Source organism: Phasianus colchicus, chromosome 3 (assembly GCF_987193195.1).
Source record: "Phasianus colchicus chromosome 3, bPhaCol1.hap1.1, whole genome shotgun sequence".
NCBI classification, from domain to species: Eukaryota; Metazoa; Chordata; class Aves; order Galliformes; family Phasianidae; genus Phasianus; species Phasianus colchicus.
In genome coordinates this window covers 58171182-58191600 of record NC_143438.1, presented here as the reverse complement: position 1 = coordinate 58191600, position 20419 = coordinate 58171182, and the positions used below count along the sequence as shown (strand labels likewise).

At 37.9% G+C, this 20419-nt stretch overlaps 1 protein-coding gene across 3 annotated transcripts in view; it reads left to right on the top strand.

The window, feature by feature from the left end:
• Nucleotides 1-19997, top strand: part of TOX (thymocyte selection associated high mobility group box) — a 222491-nt gene extending 202494 nt beyond the window's left edge. For all 3 annotated transcript variants that reach the window (XM_031612807.2, XM_090137619.1, XM_090137618.1), the window contains 3 exons: nt 7507-7893; nt 16024-16175; nt 18227-19997. In XM_031612807.2, coding sequence (XP_031468667.1) covers nt 7507-7893; nt 16024-16175; nt 18227-18263 — 576 coding nt within the window. In that variant the 3' untranslated portion in view covers nt 18264-19997. The remainder of the gene's footprint in view (nt 1-7506; nt 7894-16023; nt 16176-18226) is intronic.
• Nucleotides 19998-20419: the final 422 nt, after the last annotated feature.

Sequence of the window (20419 nt, the reverse complement as noted above, 5' to 3'; positions counted from 1 at the left end):
GTACATACAGATGTTCTGGAATTTTGGAAAACAGTTTAGTTTGCTCTCAGGGAAAGCAGCATGGAAAGAATAAAGAAAAGACATGGCTGTGTTTGATGAATGGGCTTTGTATTGTTTTGTTTGTAGGTATTAAAGTGCTGCAAGTTACCTGGCAGTGCTTCCATTAAAACAAAACAGAAAAAAATCAGAACAATGACATGCATCTACAGCTTTTTCTTTTGTCCATTAAACGTTAGAATCTCTAGCTGGGAATGCTGTGATACAAAGCTGTTATGGGAGAAGCTTCATGTTTCTGTGATACTTCAGTCTCCGTTTCTGGAGTTGTAATGACATAAACAGATATTTTCAAAGAATCATAAATAAAATCATGTACGTGCATGTATGTGATATATTAGAATATATGATAAGTGAATGTATTTATTGATAAAAAAATTATCTAATCTGATAATAGCACAAATCAAACCAACTTCTTGTCTAGGAAAGAAAGCAACTGTCTACCACAGCTGGAAAAGAAGAACAAAGTATATTCAAGATAATGCCATGAATTGTATTCAAGAGTAAATCATGCAAAGCTTTACAATCAGCATTGCAAAAACCCAGCAATGCTTTTGCATTATTTCAGCCCCAAATGGCAGAAATTTCTTGAGTCTTTGAGAAAACATGCGTTGATCTGGGGAGCAATTGTGTTTGTTTTTAAAGTGAATTAATAAAACTAGGTTTCACTATCAGCCAAGTGCTTCCATTTTGGGAATTAAAACATTTGTATCAAATTAAAGCTGCATATCCTTTATCACGTGTATCCAGGTTACATTCATAAAACATCCATTTTTACTTACATACTCTGAATGAATCCATGACAATCCCCTGCAGATGATGACAAAATATATATTTAGTTTTGAAGATGTTCTTCTGAGCCAACTCAGCTAATTATAGATGACAACTCATGGCTTACTCTTTTGTTCTGAAACATCAGGAATGTGTCAAAATCTTCTGAACTCTCTAGAGTCACCAGTATTATTGCAGTAGGTGACTGGAATTAACAAAATATGAAACATCATTTTCTAAGAGCCTCTTGTGATTTAAGTAGGGAAGCAGCTGTATTATAAATATGCATATGAATTTTCTGCCGGAGTGAATAGAGTTAAGTGTAAGGGATCTCTGAAGTAGTGAGAGAGCTAAGCAGGAAGGAGAGAGCAGTGCCGGAGAGAAGTCATTCCTTCGTAAACAGCTTCACAGTGGTATTAATCAAATGGCTGAGCCCATGTAGGTTAAAAAAAAGAATTCTTCTCAAGGACAGGCTTAAGATTGAAGGTGACCTAAAATGCCAAAAACATTACAAACAGACAGGATTGTGTGAACACAAAAAAAGCTGAGAATAAACAATTCAAGATGTTCCTTCCACCAAAGAGACAGCAAAGACAACAGATGCAAAGTTAAGCTTAGGTAAGCGTTGTAGAAGCTGCATAAATATTCAGCCAGTTTCCTTCCATCTACCCCTTTAGTGTCATGGTACAGAAGATAACTCATTTAAAGCTGAGTAAGGCCTGCCTAAGTGATCACAGCTTACACAGCCTGGACCTTGCTGGTAACAGCTGTCATAATCACTGCTGTTACCTGAATGGTAACCTTCATTCTGGTTGCAGAGTCCAAAAATTGTTGAATTTTTCTCCATGGCTTAAGAATGGACACCAGTCACTAGATGTGCTTATGGCACTCTCATGTACAGGGATATGTGCTGACTCTCATGTCAGCAACATTTGTTCATAACATGTATTCATTTAAAACCTGAATCGAGTTAAATCTTTTCCAGCATTTGCAACACTCATATGGTACGTGTTCATTGCCTGTGTACAGGGGATGCCAAACCCAGAGCACCTGTTTCTCATTTAAAATAAAACCATGTTACACCATTTTGACTATGTAAAAAAACCTTTTGAGGTTGGAATAAGTTATGTTTGCCGACAGAGAAAGCTACTAACATTGGTAGGAGGCTTATACTAGCTATATTGACCGTAAGGCTCATGTCTTTGCCCTTGAAGAAGTCTTTCAGCATATGTTCAAAGGACACCATAGACATTTGTAGTATCAGGAATGTTTACTGAGTGTGCACCAGCTCTGCAACCTTATGCATATTTTAATATAGAAGGGAGCTTAATTGCTGATGTTAATAAAGGAGCTTTTTTTATGTTTTGTATGCTAACTGCTGAAATCATATTGCTCCAGCTTTGATAATTTGATTCTTTAGCTGCTTCTATGAAACCAGTTGAATAAGAAAAAAAAACATTTTTCAGTGTTGTTTATTTGTGACAGTACTGTCTTCTTGATTTTGTATCTCAACAATATCAGTTTAGCGCTGCTTATTGGAAGGAAATTATTGCAAGAGTATTTCTTTAACTCCCATATTTTATGATATTACTTGTTAGAGTAGGGTAAGAATGCTGAACATGTGTACCTAAATTTATGAAGTTCATATATATATGTGTGTATTTATATGTGGTTCTATTTCTTAGCAACTTTCCTATCAAAGACTGCATTAACATATTGAAAAGGCAAAATAGCATACGTGTAGCAACTCGTAGTTTCTAGATGTACTTCTGAATAAATGTTGTTAGGAAGCAGTACTCATCAACTGGATATTAATCTCAGCCTCTGTCAGCCAGGTACTTCGTGGCTTTCATAGAAGATGAAATGAGGATCCAAACACTAATGCTGTGGTAACCGTGTTGGGCTCTGATCCATATTCCATTAAATCTAATAGATTTTCCATTATTTTAAGTAATGGAAAAGGCCCTTAAAATACTGCTGTCTTAAAATATGTCCTAACTTTACTTTCAATCACATCGAGGTTGTCTGTGTTCCAACAAAAGTGGGAATTGAGGAGCCAACGGTAGCCAAAAGGTAGCCACAAATTAGGAAATCAAAGCCCATCTGTATGTCTCAACTACTGTTTTGCTACCCAGAAATACAGCTGATGATTTAAAGTACAACCATAGTCTTTTCAAAGTGGAAGTAAAATAATGTACCAAAGGAAACTATGGAGTTTCCAGGCTAGCATCACAAGGCTGTTGCTGTTTCTTTGATACATCAGGCTGAACATGATGCTTGTGTCAAAGGTTATTTCTCAGTTGCAGGAATGGGCTGGAAATTTGGGGTGAGTCACTCAGTGTAGTTTTGCTTTTAAGGAAGAAACTTCTCCCCTGCTCCTTAATTCAGTCTATGGTTAGAAGGACCGTGAGTCTCATCATAGCTCTCTTTAGGAAAGAACAGCACAAGTAAATGAGCAATATTTAACCCCTTAACCAAACTCAACTCTTACATTTGGTAGATATAAACATAGAATTTTGACACACAATAGGAGAATAGAAAGTGGATGGAAAAGTTTGTTTTGCCCTAGAATTAATTGGAAGGAAGGGTGTAATTTTGGTCAAAACTTTGGGATAAAATTTTGCACTTTTTGTAATGTAGTCAACTCTCAAGACTTTCTGTGACTAATATAATTCATCTACACTTCTTTGAAAGTATGATTCAAGTAGAATTATTTTACAGGTTGAAGATCACTCATCAAGGCTTTCCACAAAATTGTTTGCCAGTATTTTTAATTAATATAATTAAATTAATTACCATGAGATATACAGCAGTGTTTCTTTTGTTTCCTTCCTTTTCCTGTTTCTCTTCACTTCGATTCCCTTTCTGATGGGCTTTCAAAATGTTCTTCCATCTTTTTCTTTGGATTTCAGTAAAACAATAGATTGTTGTGTAAAAAAGAAATTTTTGTGTAGTGCCTACAAAGCAGTCATACTTTTTGTATAGTGTTCGATAGCCTTGGCCTACCTACCTACCTTGCCTTCAGCTTTGATTTTTTTATTTTTTTAAAGTTAGACAACAGTATTAAATGATGTTAAATGGAAAAGCAGAACCATAAGAAACCGTACACATGGTATATAAAGAACTTGAAAGATTTAGAGCAAAACTGTGAAATAGACTCAAGAACATGTAGAAGCCACTCAAGGAGTGTAAAGAACTGTTAAGAGAAGTTAGTCTGTGGTCCTTGAGTATAGTCATTAATGTATGTGTACCTCTTCCTACTATTAACTAAATATAATATTCTGTCACCCTCTAGTGGTGGGTCTACAAAAAATAATTCTGATGAAAGTGATAAAAGATTTTTTCCTTGTGTCCGGTAGAAGACATTGTCAGAAGTAGGAAATATTAGACTTCCTTATTTGATGGCCTGTGTGTATTGATTAGTAACTACTGTATCTATAAATAAGTGTATCTAGCAACCTAATTAAATAAGCAAATTGTCTCTGCTGTCTTTAAGCAGATTGCCCAAAGAAGGCCTTTAAAAATGATTTCCCAGCTCTTCCTCTTGGATAAGGCAAGATCAAATGGACTGAATACCAGCCTGCAACATTAGGGAGCGTGATTGTGTATTTGAAGCCTGTAAAGCCCATACTGCCTTATTACATTCCCTCTTTCTTACTTCCTATCTTTGCCCGTAATAAAAGTTCTGCCTTGTCTAAGACTGAATGATGCTGTACTGGACAGATGCAATGCCTATTCAAACCTATAAAAGCAGTAATTGTGCCTGAAATAGTAGTGTAGCTTATGCATCATAAATTCCTCTTGATATATTTGATGGTAAAGCGATATAACGAAATCAAAATTTTTGACAGCGCTTATACCATTAGCTTCAGCTGAACTTACAAAACCTGGGGTTTCTGACCTAGCCTTGGAAAAAGCTGAAAGTGCACTATGCTGAAAAATGTCTATAATGGGTTCATTTATCAAGATTCCCAGTTACTGATAATATTGATGTGCTTTAGACTAACACTGGACAATTCGGCATCATATCATATATGATTTAAAGCGACCTGAGTAACAGCAAAATACTTGGTCTGAAACTAAAGTGTTGTGCTTCCCTCTGGGTCAGAAGATAGTGAAATACACAGAAAGCTAACCGACACAACTGGACCTGCCCCTCTGATCACTTTGCAGATACTCTTCTCAGAGGTAAAGCAAGTATTATTCATCTCTGGCCTGATACTGTACAATTCTTCTTAACATGATTTGGGATTTCAACTATTATGCACTACTAAGTATCCAGTTCCTCTGTAATTTTACCAGTATGAGTCATGTATTCATCAGTTATGTGTGAACTCGGTATTGCTCAATAATTAAATTGGTTCACTGTGTCTTTGTTAAAGAGGTGTATGGCAGCAACTTTGCAGTCACAAGTGTAACGTAGGTACATACAGTACCTATCAGTGTGTCACAAAGAGTGCTGCTAAGGCTTTGTGATACCTCCTCACCAGGAGGAACTGTTTAACCAAGCTGACCTTAGGAACTGTAGGAGAAGTTGCCCCTGCTCAGTCCTCCAGCTACACTGTGGAAAGGCAGAGTGTTTTCACGAGGGAGTGATGCATTCAGTAAAACAAGTTTCACAAGAAAAACCACAGCATGCATCTCCTGTGATATGTAAAGAGTCCAGCAAAATGAAGGGGAGGGTCCTGATCACACCTCGGTTAGCTAACATTTGGAAGCTCTGAAATTTTGGCATACCTGCCAGGTTCTGTCCCCACACTTGCAAGATCATCTTACAAATTTAAGTGGGAAGAGACAGGGAAAAAGCGGTTTTCATGTCATCATGAACATTAGCTTAGTATTTTAGGACTAATACAAAAAAAAAAAAAAAAAAAAAAAAAAAAAGGCAGATTGTGTACTGATTTTCAAGTTTTATCTTTTACTATCTGCAATTTTTTTATGTCTGCATCACAATACTGTGAAAATTCATATAATACATACCACAGATGTGTACACTAACATGTGAGCAGCGCCAGGCAGATCCACAGAGGCAAAGATTTGCATTTGTTTTAGAGTATACATTTAATTTTCCTTAGATGGCCGGAGAAAATAAGTGTTTTTGTTTTTTTTTTGCTAATGCAACTGCAGTTTTGCATAGGAAAAATGAAGTTATCTTTTTTATCTTTATCATCGCATGTAATGAACCAGTTTCAGTAACGTGCGTGTAGGTGGATTGTTGGTGGTGCTACGTCCTTCAGAATACAAATAGGCTTTTTTCGACTGCACTGACCCTGGAATGCTGAGAGTAACGTGAAACTTACTCTGACTTGTAAACTGAGCAAACATGACATGGAGGTCACCGAATAAGGGCATATATGCATCTTTCAGCCCTTGTTTTGACAAAGTGACTTCTTTCTCCAAAGGGACATTTCTGCCGTTTTTTTTCCAGCATGTTTCACCTTTCACTGTCTATTAATCCCAATTTGCTTAACTGCAAATTATGATTCCCACAATAAGTACCTGGGAGTTAATTCTTAAATTTTCTTATCATTTATTTGAGCACACAGAGTTAGCACTGAGAAGATGTAAGAAAATTAGAGTATGGAAAACAAATTGGGAGCAAATCAGATGTAACAATATGTGTATATTAAAAATAAGAGTATTCATAAAATGCATACCTATTAATGGAAAATTTTTATTACTACCATTCTTAAAAAATCAGAATAGACTATAAAATTTTTGAAACTGTGCATTTTCTATTATTCCATGCAATATTCTTCAAACTGTGGTAAGATAGTTTTCCTTCTGTCTAATGAAGTCTAACATTTATATAGGCATCAGTTAAAACTGGATTTTAAGAACTTTATGAATCCGATTTATGGAGGAAGTTTTGCTAAAAAGTAATATTATTCAGAATTTTCCTTTTCTTTCTGCATGCATGACTTATGAAACATACTTCATACAGGTCTAGATAGCATCTCGGCGCAGAATACTTCACAGTAAAAGCAACTAGTACATTTATTCAGTGCAGAAGAACATCTGCATGAGCCTCTTCACAGTGTGAGATGTCCACTGATAAACCAGTATTAACAGTTGTCAATATCTATGGTAAAGTACACTGAAATTCTTACTCCTGCAGATAGGAAAATGAGGCACTGCACAGGGAAATCATATTCAAAGATCACTGCAGACTTTTGCCAGTACCCACCCTCTTGAGTCTGTTTTCAACTAGGCCAGCAAATCTGAGAACAATAGTAATGAATGTCGTGTGAATAAATGTGACAGGCTTGGTTTTCTTTGTTGTGTAATTTATTAGGTCAGTGATGCCAGTTCCAAGTTTTGAAAAAGCAAAATGTCAAGCTAGATCAGGAAGCAGGGGTCTAACCTCTCTTTTCATGATGCTGAAGGAAAATGTTTAAGGTAATAGTAATCACTGTTGGTCTAGCATGATAACCAAACTCCAGGGCAGGGACATTTTAATTGTCAAGGTAAGTGTTTCCCTATGGTGAGATTCTTTAAAAACTAAAGTTCTTGACTATCCTACAGAACACTGATGTTGGCAGATACTCCTTTCCTTCAATCTACTCTTAAAAAATATTGAGAGGTGTGCAAAGATCCATCTGTACAGTCGAGGCTGTAGGTAGGTGAACAGCAGCATTTTGTGGCTTCTAAATATTGTCTGTTTCTCATTTTTCCCACCAGAGCTACAGTGAGCCTGTTGATGTCAAAGCCTCCCCGCAGCCTCAGATGATGAATTCAAAACAGTCAGTGTTTCATGGGTCTGCCCAGACTCACTCTGCACTGTACCTCAGCTCCCACTATCACCAACAACCAGGAATGAATCCTCACATCACTGCTATGCATGCCAATATCCCCAGGAACATAGCACCCAAGCCCAACAACCAAATGCCAGTGACTGTTTCCATAGCAAACATGGCTGTGTCCCCACCACCACCACTTCAGATCAGCCCTCCTCTGCACCAGCATCTCAACATTCAGCAACATCAGCCAATTTCAATGCAGCAGTCCATTGGAAACCAGCTACCAATGCAGGTCCAGTCTGCTTTACATTCACCTACAATGCAGCAAGTAAGTTTGAATTTTTCAGCTGTCTGGGGAACTGGGGAGCTGTACTTCTACAGAGTTCCAAAACTGTGGTTTTGCAGTCTGAGGGTTTGATCTTTGAAAGATGAGAGGAAAAGAATGAGTTTACCTAGGTGATGCATCAGTTGAACTGCTTGTGCTAGCAATGACATTCATCATGTTTGTGTCTCCCTAACCAAATTCAGGTGACATCCTCTAAATAGGAGTGTGGATCTATCTGCAAATTTAAAATTATGTTGAAATAAAAGTGAAATTTTAAGACTTATGGAAAACATCTTGGAAACAAAGGGCAGGTATATCTAGAAAATGTGCACACATTATTGTAGTATGTACTAGCATCTTTTGCTGAATGTGACTTGTAACAGTCAGACTTTGAAGCAGCACAGGTTGTGTTATACATGTTAAATTAAATGATCATGAGTAATAGACTGCGGCCTCCAGAACAGGACCAATGTGGAGTCTGGAGAAGGGCCATAAATGAAGACAGGCTGCGGGAGTTGGACTCATTCAGCCTGGATAAGAGAGATGTCATTGTGGCCTTCCAGTACTTGAAGGGAGCTTATAGACAGGAGAGGGACCAACTTTTTACATGGTCTGATAGAGAGGACAAGAGGAATGGCTTTAAACTAAAAGAGGAGAGATTTAGATTAGATGTTAGGAAGAAGTTCTTTACTCAGCGGTTGGTAAGGCACATACACAGGCTGCCCAGAGAGATTGTAGATTCCCCATCCCTGGAGGCATTCAAGGCCAGGTTGGCTGGCTGGGCAGCCTGAGCTGGTGGGTGGTAGCCTTGTCTGTGGTAAAGGGTTGGAACTAGGTGATCTTTCTGGTCCCCTTCAACCTAAGCCATTCTATGATGCTGTGTCTTCTCCAGAATCACCAGTAGGCACAATTTACAGAACATAATTAAAAATCTGTCCTTAATTATTGTATGAATAGTACAGTAATGACTAGTGAAAGATGTAATGCAGATACTGGATACTCTTAAGGGTTATATATACACACAGTATACATCATCATAATTATATGAATTCAAACATTTTGGAGTTATTCCAAATCATTTTATACCACAAAAAAAGGTAAGATAATATGAATCTTCTGATGCTGTACTTTACCAAGTTGCATGCTTATAGCATACGGTGTGTATGTGAGTTGTTTGAGAGGACTTTCACTCATCTGTGAAATGTGCTGTTTGCAACTGAGTTACATCTATCTTGAGAGAGAACACAAGACAATAGTTGTAGAAAACAGGTGTATAGAAGTAAATTTGTAGATCTACTCTATGCTACATTTTGCTTTACTAAGTGCAAGTACAGTGAAGTGAGAAATACTGTACCTCTGTGTTCCTGCTTCCCACTGTTAAATTCATGAAAGGTTAGCTATAATATTTTGGCTGACTGATAATGCTTAGTCAGAAACTCTGATCCTTATAACGAAGAATCCACAGTGAGATATTTTTGAGCTTTACTCAAGGTGAAAGGTGCTTATTACCTGCTGGAATGTCACACTGGCAATCTTAATTACATTTATCTTAAGCACTATGAAACATCTGCAGTTTATAAGTTAGTTTATATATCTTATGGCCCTGCTTCTGTTTCATGGTACTACACTCTTGAGCTCTGGAAAATCTATGTAGTTTCACTTTAGAATATTTGTACTGTGTGTCTTATATTCTTTTATTTTGGGAGGGCCATAAAACAGTTTACACTATTGATAAATTGAGTTTAAATATGGAATAGAGTTCCTTTAAAGAATGATGCTGGCAAAGACAAAGCAAAAGCTATGTTAAATTTTAAAGCATGAGGTGTACTACCATCACTATAATTTCCCTCATGTTGCAATGATGATACCCTTTCTAGTTTCTCAGGTATGACTTTTTCTAGTCAAGAAATGGTAAAAAACATTGTACCCATGAATTTGTACTGCATTACAGTACTAAAGACAAGAAATTATAAGTTGAAAGTAATGGCCTCCTTTGGAGTCAGATGCCAAGAACTTCACATCTCCACTCCGCTTGAAATTGAGCAAATTCTGCTGATCACAGAGCATGTAAACAACGCAAAAAGATAATGGAAAAGACAAGGATCTCTCCAAATTAGCCCCAGCACAGTGACAACAGCACAGGGTCAGCAGCAATGAGGACAAAAAGCAGGTGTAGCCTTACTCTGCATGGCCAGTCCATGGCAAGGAGAGGGGAAGACCCAGTATGAGGCTGTTGTCCCAGTAACACAACTTAGGCCCATCTATTTCTTAAAAAGACAACAAAGAAGAATGGGAGAATATGTAGTCTGACAAAGCAGAAGTGATAGTTGCATGTAATTCAATGTTCTTTCAGGTTCCTTTTCCCTCAGCTGCTTGCTATCCTCCATAGCGAAGAATCACAGAATCAGAAAGTCATTTAGGTTGGAAAAGACCTCTAATATCATCTAGTCCAACTGTCCATCTACCACCAACATTGCCCACTAAACTATGTCCCTAAGTACTACATATACCCTTTCTTTAAACACCTCCAGGAACACTGACTCCACCAGCTCCCTGGGCAACATGTTCCAATGCATTACCACTCTCTGAGAAGAAATTCTTCCTACAATCCAACTTGAGCCTCCCCTGGCACAACTTCAGGCCATTCCCTCTCATCCTAATCCTATTATCTGGGAGAAGAGGCTGACCTCCATCTCACCACAATCTCCTTTCAGGCAGTCGAACAATAAGATCTCTCCTGAACCTCTTCTCCTGTCCACTGAACAATCTCAGTTCCCTCAGCAGCTCCTCGTAAGACAAAGGTGTGGTTACCCCAAGCCTTTTCCAGAGGCTCCAGCAGCCATCCAATTTATGTGAGCAACAAGAAACTAATTAGCATCCCACTCCCTACAGCACAACTTGCAACAGGAGACATTTTTCCTTTCAGAAACACCACCGCCCTTGCCAACAGATGAATATACCTGAAGAATAGGCAGCAGGGTAAATTTTCTTATGCCATACTGCAGCGTGAAGTTTAATAGGTAGGAGAGAGGTGAAATGTCAACAGCTTGCTAGTAGTTTTCTCCTGGAAGTGTTCACAGACACACCTTTGCAGAACAACAGATGAACTTTAGGAATCCTAGAGGCAGCAGCCACAATTCCCACAGTGGTGGGATATATATGTTTTTTCTAACCTCCATCTTTGAAATAGTTAGTGGCTTACTAGCGTAAGGGTCAATGGCAGTGGCAGAAATATGGTCTGATTTTTGGATGATCCTTTGTGGAGCCAGAGGTTGGATGATCCTTATGAGTTCCTTCCAACTTGGGATATTCTATGATTCTGTGCTTCTACAGATCTCTGCTTTCTCTTGGTGGCTGTGAGAGGTTTGGTTACTTGTTTTCTCCAAGAGAAGAATAGTTTCTAATTGAAAACCTGTTTGTAGCATGTGTGCAGAACTGCCAGCTCCAAGGAAAATCACATGCAGATGCAGAGTGCAGTCACAGCTCTCCAAAACAACAATGCATGAAATCCACAAACTCTTCTGTGTGCTGCTTTGAGGAGGGACTGACAAGAAGTGCTGGCCTGGGGAGTGAGCTCTGCCCTCACTGCTGGGAGGACAAGGAGCTGATCTCCATCAGCTCTGCAGGGAACAGCGCATTCTCACCCCTTCCAGCAGCCCTCATCTGCACGTGTGCAGCTGCCAAATCAGGAGAGGTTGCCAGCTGGAGGGCTTCCTCAAGGGTTCCACAAAAACTGCAGAAGTTCAGTCACTGCACAGTTTCTGTTATTTTAAAATCAGTTAATTCTGTAGAGTATGCAGCTGATGCAATGAATCCAAATTCTCCTAAAATGCACAAGACAAAGTAAACTTCATGTATTAGTTTGTTGTTCATAAGCTTAGCAGTTTTTGTTTTTGTTTTTTTTAATTTCTTTTAAATAGTCCTATATTTTATCTAAATAATTTTGGTAGCTCTTTTTCTCTATTCATTCCATTCCAAACCAGCTAATGAAATAATTAAATCACATGGAGAAGACTGCAGACTTTTGGGGTACTCATTTGCAGTGCTGAACCTTTACAATGTAAAAATTGACCTTTTAGTCCTATTCTCATACTTAGATTGAAATTAGATCCTGATATTGAGCATATTTAACTTGTAATTCTAGAATACGCTCTATTTTTATTAAATATTATTACAAGGAGCTGTGTGGAAGTTCTTCTTTGCTAAAGGCAAATCCATTGTGCAACAGTTTTTCCTTCATACTCTTTTGACACATTGAAAGAATCCTAGTATATTAGAACACAGGGATATATTTTTGCATTAAATGCTCATACAAGTACCTTATAAGTGTATTTTTTAACTGATACAGAGTTCTTTCTTTCCAGTCTGTTTCATAGATTTGACAAGATGTTTACTTATTACTTACTTTGGATTAAGTAACATGAATCTTCACTGCTGTCATTCAAATCACATGATTTCTCCAAATCTCAGACCAAAGCAGCATCTGAAGCTGCATCCTGTTTTCTTTGAGATGTTGTTCTTTCCTTTTCCTACATATGCAAACATTCATGCTTCTTTCTGAGCATACCCTGCTCTCCATCCAGATGTATTGTGCTGTTCTGTATGGAGAGGGATGAGACCAAGGATTCACTCCATCCCACAAAGCCTCAGTCCATAAAGAACACTTTTTAGTTGCCCTACTGGAAGCTTTTCTTCCTTATGTAAAATCTTTCACCCATGCAGTGTGGTATGGTGAGTCCCACTACTGTCTCTGTCCCGCTTTGGTTCATGGGTATAGCAAGCAAGACTGTATTCTTAATGTCTAGTAACCATGGTTGCAAGTGTCTGCATAAGAAAGAGGCAGAAGATTAATGTATGTCACATTTTATTTTATTTTTTTATTTTTATAAATAATAAGTCATTTCAATCTAGTTCAGGGTGTTTCTTTTCCTTTAGAAAATAAATGTATACAGCAAGGTGATTGCATAGCCTGCCAAAAATAATAGTCTCATTTTTTCTGGTATATATTGTATACAGTAAGCTCAGGAACCTGCTGTATTTGTCCAGATTTCTTCCTCTTTTTTTGTTATACTTTGTCTTCGAATGAGGTCAAGAGAAAAAAAATCATTAATATCTGTCAACTTCCTTTATAACCTTAAGGAAAAATCTTTGTATGATATCACACAGACAGATTTTCAATTTCCTTGTGTAATAAACAGATGCTTTAGGATTTGGATGTAATTTAAAGGTTTAAAATATCACATTGAGATTGATGAATAAATCAGTTGTGAAGACAAAAACATTGATGCCTGTTGAAAATACCTCTCCAGACAGGCAGGAAATGAAATTAGTTCCCAGTAAAGTGTGGAGATGAGGATCACTGTTTAGTTCTGCTGCAGGCTTTTTAGTACTTGCTACAGTGGCACAGCGAAACTGCTAGGGCTACAGAAATCTAATTAAAGAGCAAATGTCCCTCCTGACATCGAATTAATCTTTATCAAGTTCCCTATTTTTATTTCAATCTGGAACAAGAAAATGAAATTTAAAATTCTAGGCATGTTGCAAAACAGTTGGTGATTTTCTCTTGAGCATTACAATGCAAAAACATTCAGCATTGTTTAATTAGACCTCGAAGCACTCGTTTTCTGAGCACTTTTTATTTCATCATTGTTTGTTAAGGGCTTACATAAATCATATACAAATATTTACTACGAGCCTGGTACAAGGCTGGCTCCCCGTCTTGTACAAATGCACTGTTTCAGAGCTTTTTCTGCTGATGAAAAATCTTAATTATTGTTTACATTTTAAACATAATCCTAGGTGATTGTCTTTCATACTGAGTTCAGGTCCAACGTCTGCACCTTTAGCTCTGTTGCTGGTAGTTCCCCACCGGGCTCAGTGCTGGATGGTGCTGGGGTACCTCAGCAGTATTCAGTCCATATCAGTCCAGTCTAAGTGCAAGCAAGCACACTGACATTTTAACCAGAGGGCCATCTTCCCACATCTAAGCTGATTATTTGTCCTAAGCCCAGAAGAAATGAAACCTATGTTCTCACTTGAAGAACTTCATTCTTGCAGCATGAGCCTCAGGGCCTGCTCTGCAGTGCTGCTCAGCTGCTAGTCCCATTCAGTGTTGTTCTCATACAGATGATTGTTTCATGAAGAATGATAAGAGATCGCTCAGGGACTTTGCTACCTAAGGTAAACCCAAGTGCCTGAGGGCAGACCGTGTTTCTGTGGTTAGTTTCCTCTTACAGCTAAATTAGAAAGGCCTTATGGGCAATGTTTTGTATAAAAACTATGACAGTGATATACAAAACCAATTTTTCTGCCTTGTAATTACACAAAACTCCAATTAAAGTCATTGGGAAGTCTGCTCAATTACAGTTTCCTTTGGATTAGTTGCAGGCATGGGGTTGTTTATGCAGCCTGATGTGCAGCCTGATGGCGTTACAGTTGTGAGCAGCGGATTTTATTTTATCTTATTAGCAAGGCAGTGTATAAGTTACACTGCAACTAGATGTTGAAATCAGTTCCTGAACTTGCTCATTACTAACGACCTGTTTCTTGGCTCATCAAGGATAAAGTGAGGCTTCCTAGAGCATTTAAGACATGAGGTGTGAGTCCCTTCTCCACATGACTACAGATGAAAGTAGTGATCAAAGTCAAACAGTGTTGCCAGGGCAGCAGTCACAGCCCCAAGCTGCCAAAGTTCAAGTGGAGTTTGGTCAATGGTCTCAGACATAGGGTTTGAGTTTGGGTGGTCCTGTGTGGAGCTGGGAGTTGGGATCCTCATGAGTCCTCCAACCTGGGATATTCTATGGTTCTATGACTAATTTGTGCCCTAAGCTAAAATCTGTGGTCAGGATGAGCAGAGTAAGGAGATGGCAACATGAAGGGCAGATGTGAAGAAGGAAGGGACATTTTATATTTGAAGGAAGCTCATTTTGGAGGAGGGAGGGGAGCAGGTGTCAAATGAGAATTCTCATTCATCTTGTATAAAAAGTAGGGTGGCTAAGCTAACCTGCATCTGAAAACAGCTCTCCCCAAAATTAGCCATACCTAAACCACTGTATTTTTAAACTGAAAGCTATGAGCTTTAATCCTATCTGCCCTATATGTGGACTTTGGACAGAAGTGGATTTTCAAAGTATCCTGGATCAAGTTCAGTCTCTGATTTAGCAGCTACACATCCCACTTACTTGCCTGGGAGTTGTGTGCCACTGCCCCAGGAAGGAGGCTATTTTCTGGTGGGTTTTTTTCAGCAGTTGCTTCTGTACAGCATTCACATACTTTATCTAATGTAGTTCTTCTGACTTTACAGGAATATGATGTCCATTTATATACAGCAAACCAGGTACACTAAGGCAGTTCTTCCTAGTCTTGAAATTTCAATCACTGTCTTGGTTTCAAAACAGAATATTTAAAATGATATAGTCTAATATATCAAAAGAGAACAATCATGACTTTTAAAATAACAGATATTTTAGGGAGTGAGTTAAATGTCCTTTGTAACTTCCACTTTTTTCTCATCTTCTTGGTTTCAGAAAGCAAGTTATTCTGTGCTACTTTTACTACAGTAGTCTAACAACTGTTAAAAAGCTTTGGCTGAATTTCTGTTTAGTTGAGAGAGAAGTACAAATAAAAGAAGCAGCAGATGGTCTCTTTGTGAGTGAATGAAGAAAAAGAGGGTTGAGAACAATATGTGAATAGGTGTAGTCTAATAAAACAGTCAGCCACCTGCTGCCTACGTCCTTCGAAAAGATTCTGTTGCATATTTTGGGAATTAACGACTAGTTTGTGTCCTTACAGCCAATCTGAATGGATCCTCTAAGGTGCAAGCAGACCCTTATGCCCCAGTGTTGATTGAGTTATTCTCTTGGTCTTGAGTTGTTTCTCTTCTGTCCCTTTTAGTTCCATTCTGTGACAGTGTAAAAGCTAATACCGTTTTGGTGCCATTTATCTCTCAAATCAAAGAGTTTAAAACTTAGAAAGCACCTACACATTTCCACTATTTCAACTCCGAGAACTTGAAGTACAGCTGGAAAGGAGAGCTTCTACAATTTTGGAGTACATACCTTACTTTTGTTGTTTAATACACACAACCTGTTGCATGATTTCCATGCATTGTAATGCACTTGCTTTCTCTTTTAGGGATTTACTCTTCAGCCTGATTATCAGAATATCATCAATCCAACATCAACAGCTGCACAAGTTGTTACCCAAGCAATGGAGTATGTTCGTTCAGGGTGCAGAAATCCTCCAGCACAGACTGTGGACTGGAATAATGACTACTGCAGTAACGGGTAAGCAGCCAGTGAATGCCACCTTGTGTCTAGCCACATTCATGACATGAGTATCTGACAGTTTGAAAACAGATTTGTTGCCTGTTTCCCTTCAGTATTTCAGAAGTATATCTGTGATGACTGTTTTTATTCAGCAGTTGGACTACTATGGGAAAATATGGGTTCAGTACATACATTTATTAGAGATTTTTGTCACCTTGTTGCAGAACATAAGTTTTGGTCTTTGACAGTTCGCATTCATTAGAAAAACTGAACTGAGATCTTAGGGAAAAAGCATAAAAAAGAAGTAGCAGGATCACCGCTTCCTATTTAAGAGGCAAATGCAGTAAACTGTTTTCTCCAAATATTCCATTGCCATCAATGAAAACAACTGGTTTGGGTCATGGAAACCCATGTCAGGGAGACAGATGGGTGATGTGTAGGGGTACAAGTCACATGGAAGGAAATAAGATCACATGAACTTTACCAGGAACAAAATATCGTATATGTAGGAGCTCTCAGGAGGTTAGAAGCCCCTTCAGAATCTCTTCTTGCATAGTTTTTGTGGAGTCATACTGCTGTATCAGGAGCTTCCTGGAATCTTCTAAGAGCCTGAACAGAAAATATCTTTTGAGTTTTAAATAACTGATGTTATGCCTTGGGAACACATTCACCAACCTGAACTCTCCTTGACCTTGGCATGAACACCCAAGGTAAAGTCAGACAAAAGCTCTTGGCTGCTACCAAAGGGTCAAATCCAGCACAGACAACCAAGCACAAGGTAGAACTAAAGACTGGTTTCACCCATTACATTTATTTAGACACAGGATTAGACTTGCAGTATTGTTCTAAAGTATTTCTGGAACACAAACTGAAGAAAAATCGTTTTCTCATTACCACATCCAAAAAATGTTTGGACTAAAACTTTTGACACCAGGGCAGATTTTAACTAGTGTGCTCAGTGGATTCACTCTCTCTGCCCTATACTTTTTGCTTTTGCCTCATGGCTTGCCTGCTTGTTCAGCAGAATGGTCTCACCTGTGTGCTGTACCACCTGAACGTGTTGATCTGTTGATCTGTGCTGCAGACTTTTGCAGGAGCCCTACAAGTGGTCCATAACCACCTCTAGTTTTGATTCCTGCTCTCTTCTGGAAAAAGCAATGTCAGATCTTTGCCAGCAGCATTCTCTAAGTGTCCACTAGGCATAACTCCAATCAGCACAAGCTTGCTCTCAGAAGACTGTATATACAGTATATAGATTTGTGTCTGTAACTCTGTGCATGGACTCAGCCTAACTTGGCTTTGCCAGTGCATTGTATGCTCTGTGCTAATCTTGGACTCCAAACCAAGTAAGCTGTAGAGGTATAAAAGAACAGAACTGGTGTCTGGGTTTTGGCAACTAAGCTGGAGATGAAGAGTAGAACTCTCACCCAGAAAATCTCTGCACTGTGAACCAAGCCCTGTTAGTTCTACTTTAAATATCTTTTCTTCTGACTTGTACAGGCTATTATTATAAGTTAGTAAATGGTTCCTTTTTGCTCTGAGTTGGTATGTTTCAGCTGAAGCTGAACCCTGTCAAGAACAAACTGTGAAAGTGTGCATTTATGAGAGATCTCCCATATAGCCTGGAAAAGCTAGTTGTGTTGAGCTCCACCAGAACCCATCTGGTGCTCCCTTGCCCACGCTTACCTGAAGCTGCCAACATACCACATTTTGGTTACTCCAGGACTAATATCATAGAATTGTAGAATCATAGGGTCGTTTGAGTTGGAAGGGACCTCTAAAAGTTAGCTGATCCAACTCCACTGTGATGAACAGGGACACCCTACAGCTACATCAGGTTGCTCAGAGCCCCATCCATCCTGACCCTGAATGTCTCCAGGGATGGGACATGAGCTGGCTGGGAGCCATTAAAAAAAAATTTTTATTACTATTACCATGGTAATACAGCTGTCCTCCAGTGATGTGCTTGGAATTAATGATACAGCAGGGTTATGTTTTTTGGGGGAAAGAACACGACTAAAAATTCGACAAATTTAAAAATCAGGTTTGCTCTTTTTCTCTTTGAACAGGGGCATGCAGAGGGACAAAGCACTCTACCTTACCTGAAAATCTGAAACACCTCTCCTTTCCACTGAGGAATGCAGGGAAGTCTTTTCATCATGGATTGCTTTATGCAGTCAAGGCAGTTCTGCATTTTATTACAAAATACAAGTTGCTAAGCACTTAGGACTATCTGAGCTTGTGGGTCACCCACTCTGGAAAAATAGTCTTGCTTCTTTCTTTTTCTTTTCCTCCCCCCATTTTGTTTTTCATTCTTTCTTTCTGCTTTCCACCCCCACCCTGAGGTTCTGTAACGGACATTGCTTTTCTTCTTCCCCGAAGGAAACTTGGACCATTCAGATTTTATGTTGGTTTTTGCTGTGAAGTGCTGCGATAGTAACTGCCTTAGCAACTGTAGATGTCTCGGATAAAAGTCCTGGATTTTCCATTGTTTTTTCATAATGGGTGTTTATATGAAACTACTAAAGACTTTTTAAATGGCTTGATGTAGCAGTCATAGCAAGTTTGTAAATAGCATCTATGTTACACTCTCCTAGAGTATAAAATGTGAATGTTTTTGTAGCTAACTGTAATTGAAACTGGCTCATTCCAGTTTATGGATTTCACAAAAAGGGTTAAATTGGCAAACATTCATATTTTTACTTCATTTTTAAACAACTGACTAATAGTTCTATATTTTCAAACTATTTGGAGAAAAGAAAAAAAAAAGTAAAATATTCCCAAATGATATTAATTAAAATATTGGCTGTGTCTCATGAAATAAACACAAAAACGAGAGGGAAACCAGTGTTGATAAAGAGCAAACACATTTATTTTGTACTGCCTAAAAATGCTTCTTTTTTTAAAAGAAAATCACTTTATGTGTACTGGTTAGTAAATGTCATTTAAGTCCTTTTATGTATAAAACTGCCAAATGCTTACCTGATATTTTATTAGATGCAGAAACAGATTGGAGACAGCTAAATTATAATCTTTACATATGGCTATGTATTGTTTCTTCATACTGTGTCTGTATTTAATCTTTTTTTATGGAACCTGTTGCGCCTATTTATGAAATAATAAATATAGGTGTTTGTAAGTAAATTTGTTAGCATTTTAAAGAGGTTTCTTTGATGCTTTAACTTTTGCTGGCACAAATCGTTCACAATTGATGTGAATACTTTATTTAGTTTTTACAGTGACATATATAACGCCAAACCTGCTTTTCTGGCAGAAAATGAAGGTAACCAATACTTATTTCTGTATTTCTTTGGTTGCTAAGGAAAGAAAATAAACAATGGTATTTTAAGTAATTCCCTTTTTAAAGTGTTGTAGCAAGAAGTCACCCAAAACTAAGGCTTGATCCAACAAAACTAACTGTATAAAGCTGCATAATGCTGCTTCTTCAAACTTCATCAGTTTGGATTAATTAGTCAAGTGGAATAGAAGTGTTTCCAACAGAAATATTACCCAATATGCTTCAGCCATTTTGTTATACAGGCAAAAGTTCCTACAGTGTTTTTGGGAGCATATCACAAATATATCCTACAGTGAAAAGTAAGTTAAATAGCCACAGGAAAAGGGATTAATTAAAAAAAAAAAAAATCCAAAAGAAGGCATCTTGTCAATAGTTTTGATCAGGGAGAGATCTGAAAATGATTTTCTGGATGATGCTGGATGCCTGTCCAAGTAATAGAGAGTATTGCTGATTTGTGTTGTCCACAGGAAATGAAGAAAGCAACTCAGAATTAATATGAATTATGCAATGCCATTGATTTAAAAAAAAAAAAAAAAGGAAAACAGAAACAAAGGTATGTTTGCTTTGGAAAGATTTCAGGCAATGTACAGTTGGAATCACTTGGCATGTAATAACTAATAAATAATGCAGATCAGATTTGATTACTCAAATGACTGTAGCTGAGAGCTCTAATTTTCCTGTCTTTAAACTGTATAAGAACTTGTGATTAAATTCACAGTTTATTGTTTGTCTGTTTAGTACTTTAGAAATATACCAGCACTACTAATTACCCAATGTCTTCTATTTATTATATTATAGCAAACTACATTTTCCACTCATATTAATTTGAAAGTGAGAAAATAATTACTGGGAATGAGAAAAATCAGCTTTGATTTTGACAGGCAGTTTTCTTTTTTCTTTTACAGAAAAGAACTGTGTTATCTCCATTTCTTTTAGAGCAGGTGCACAGTCACATAAAGTTGTT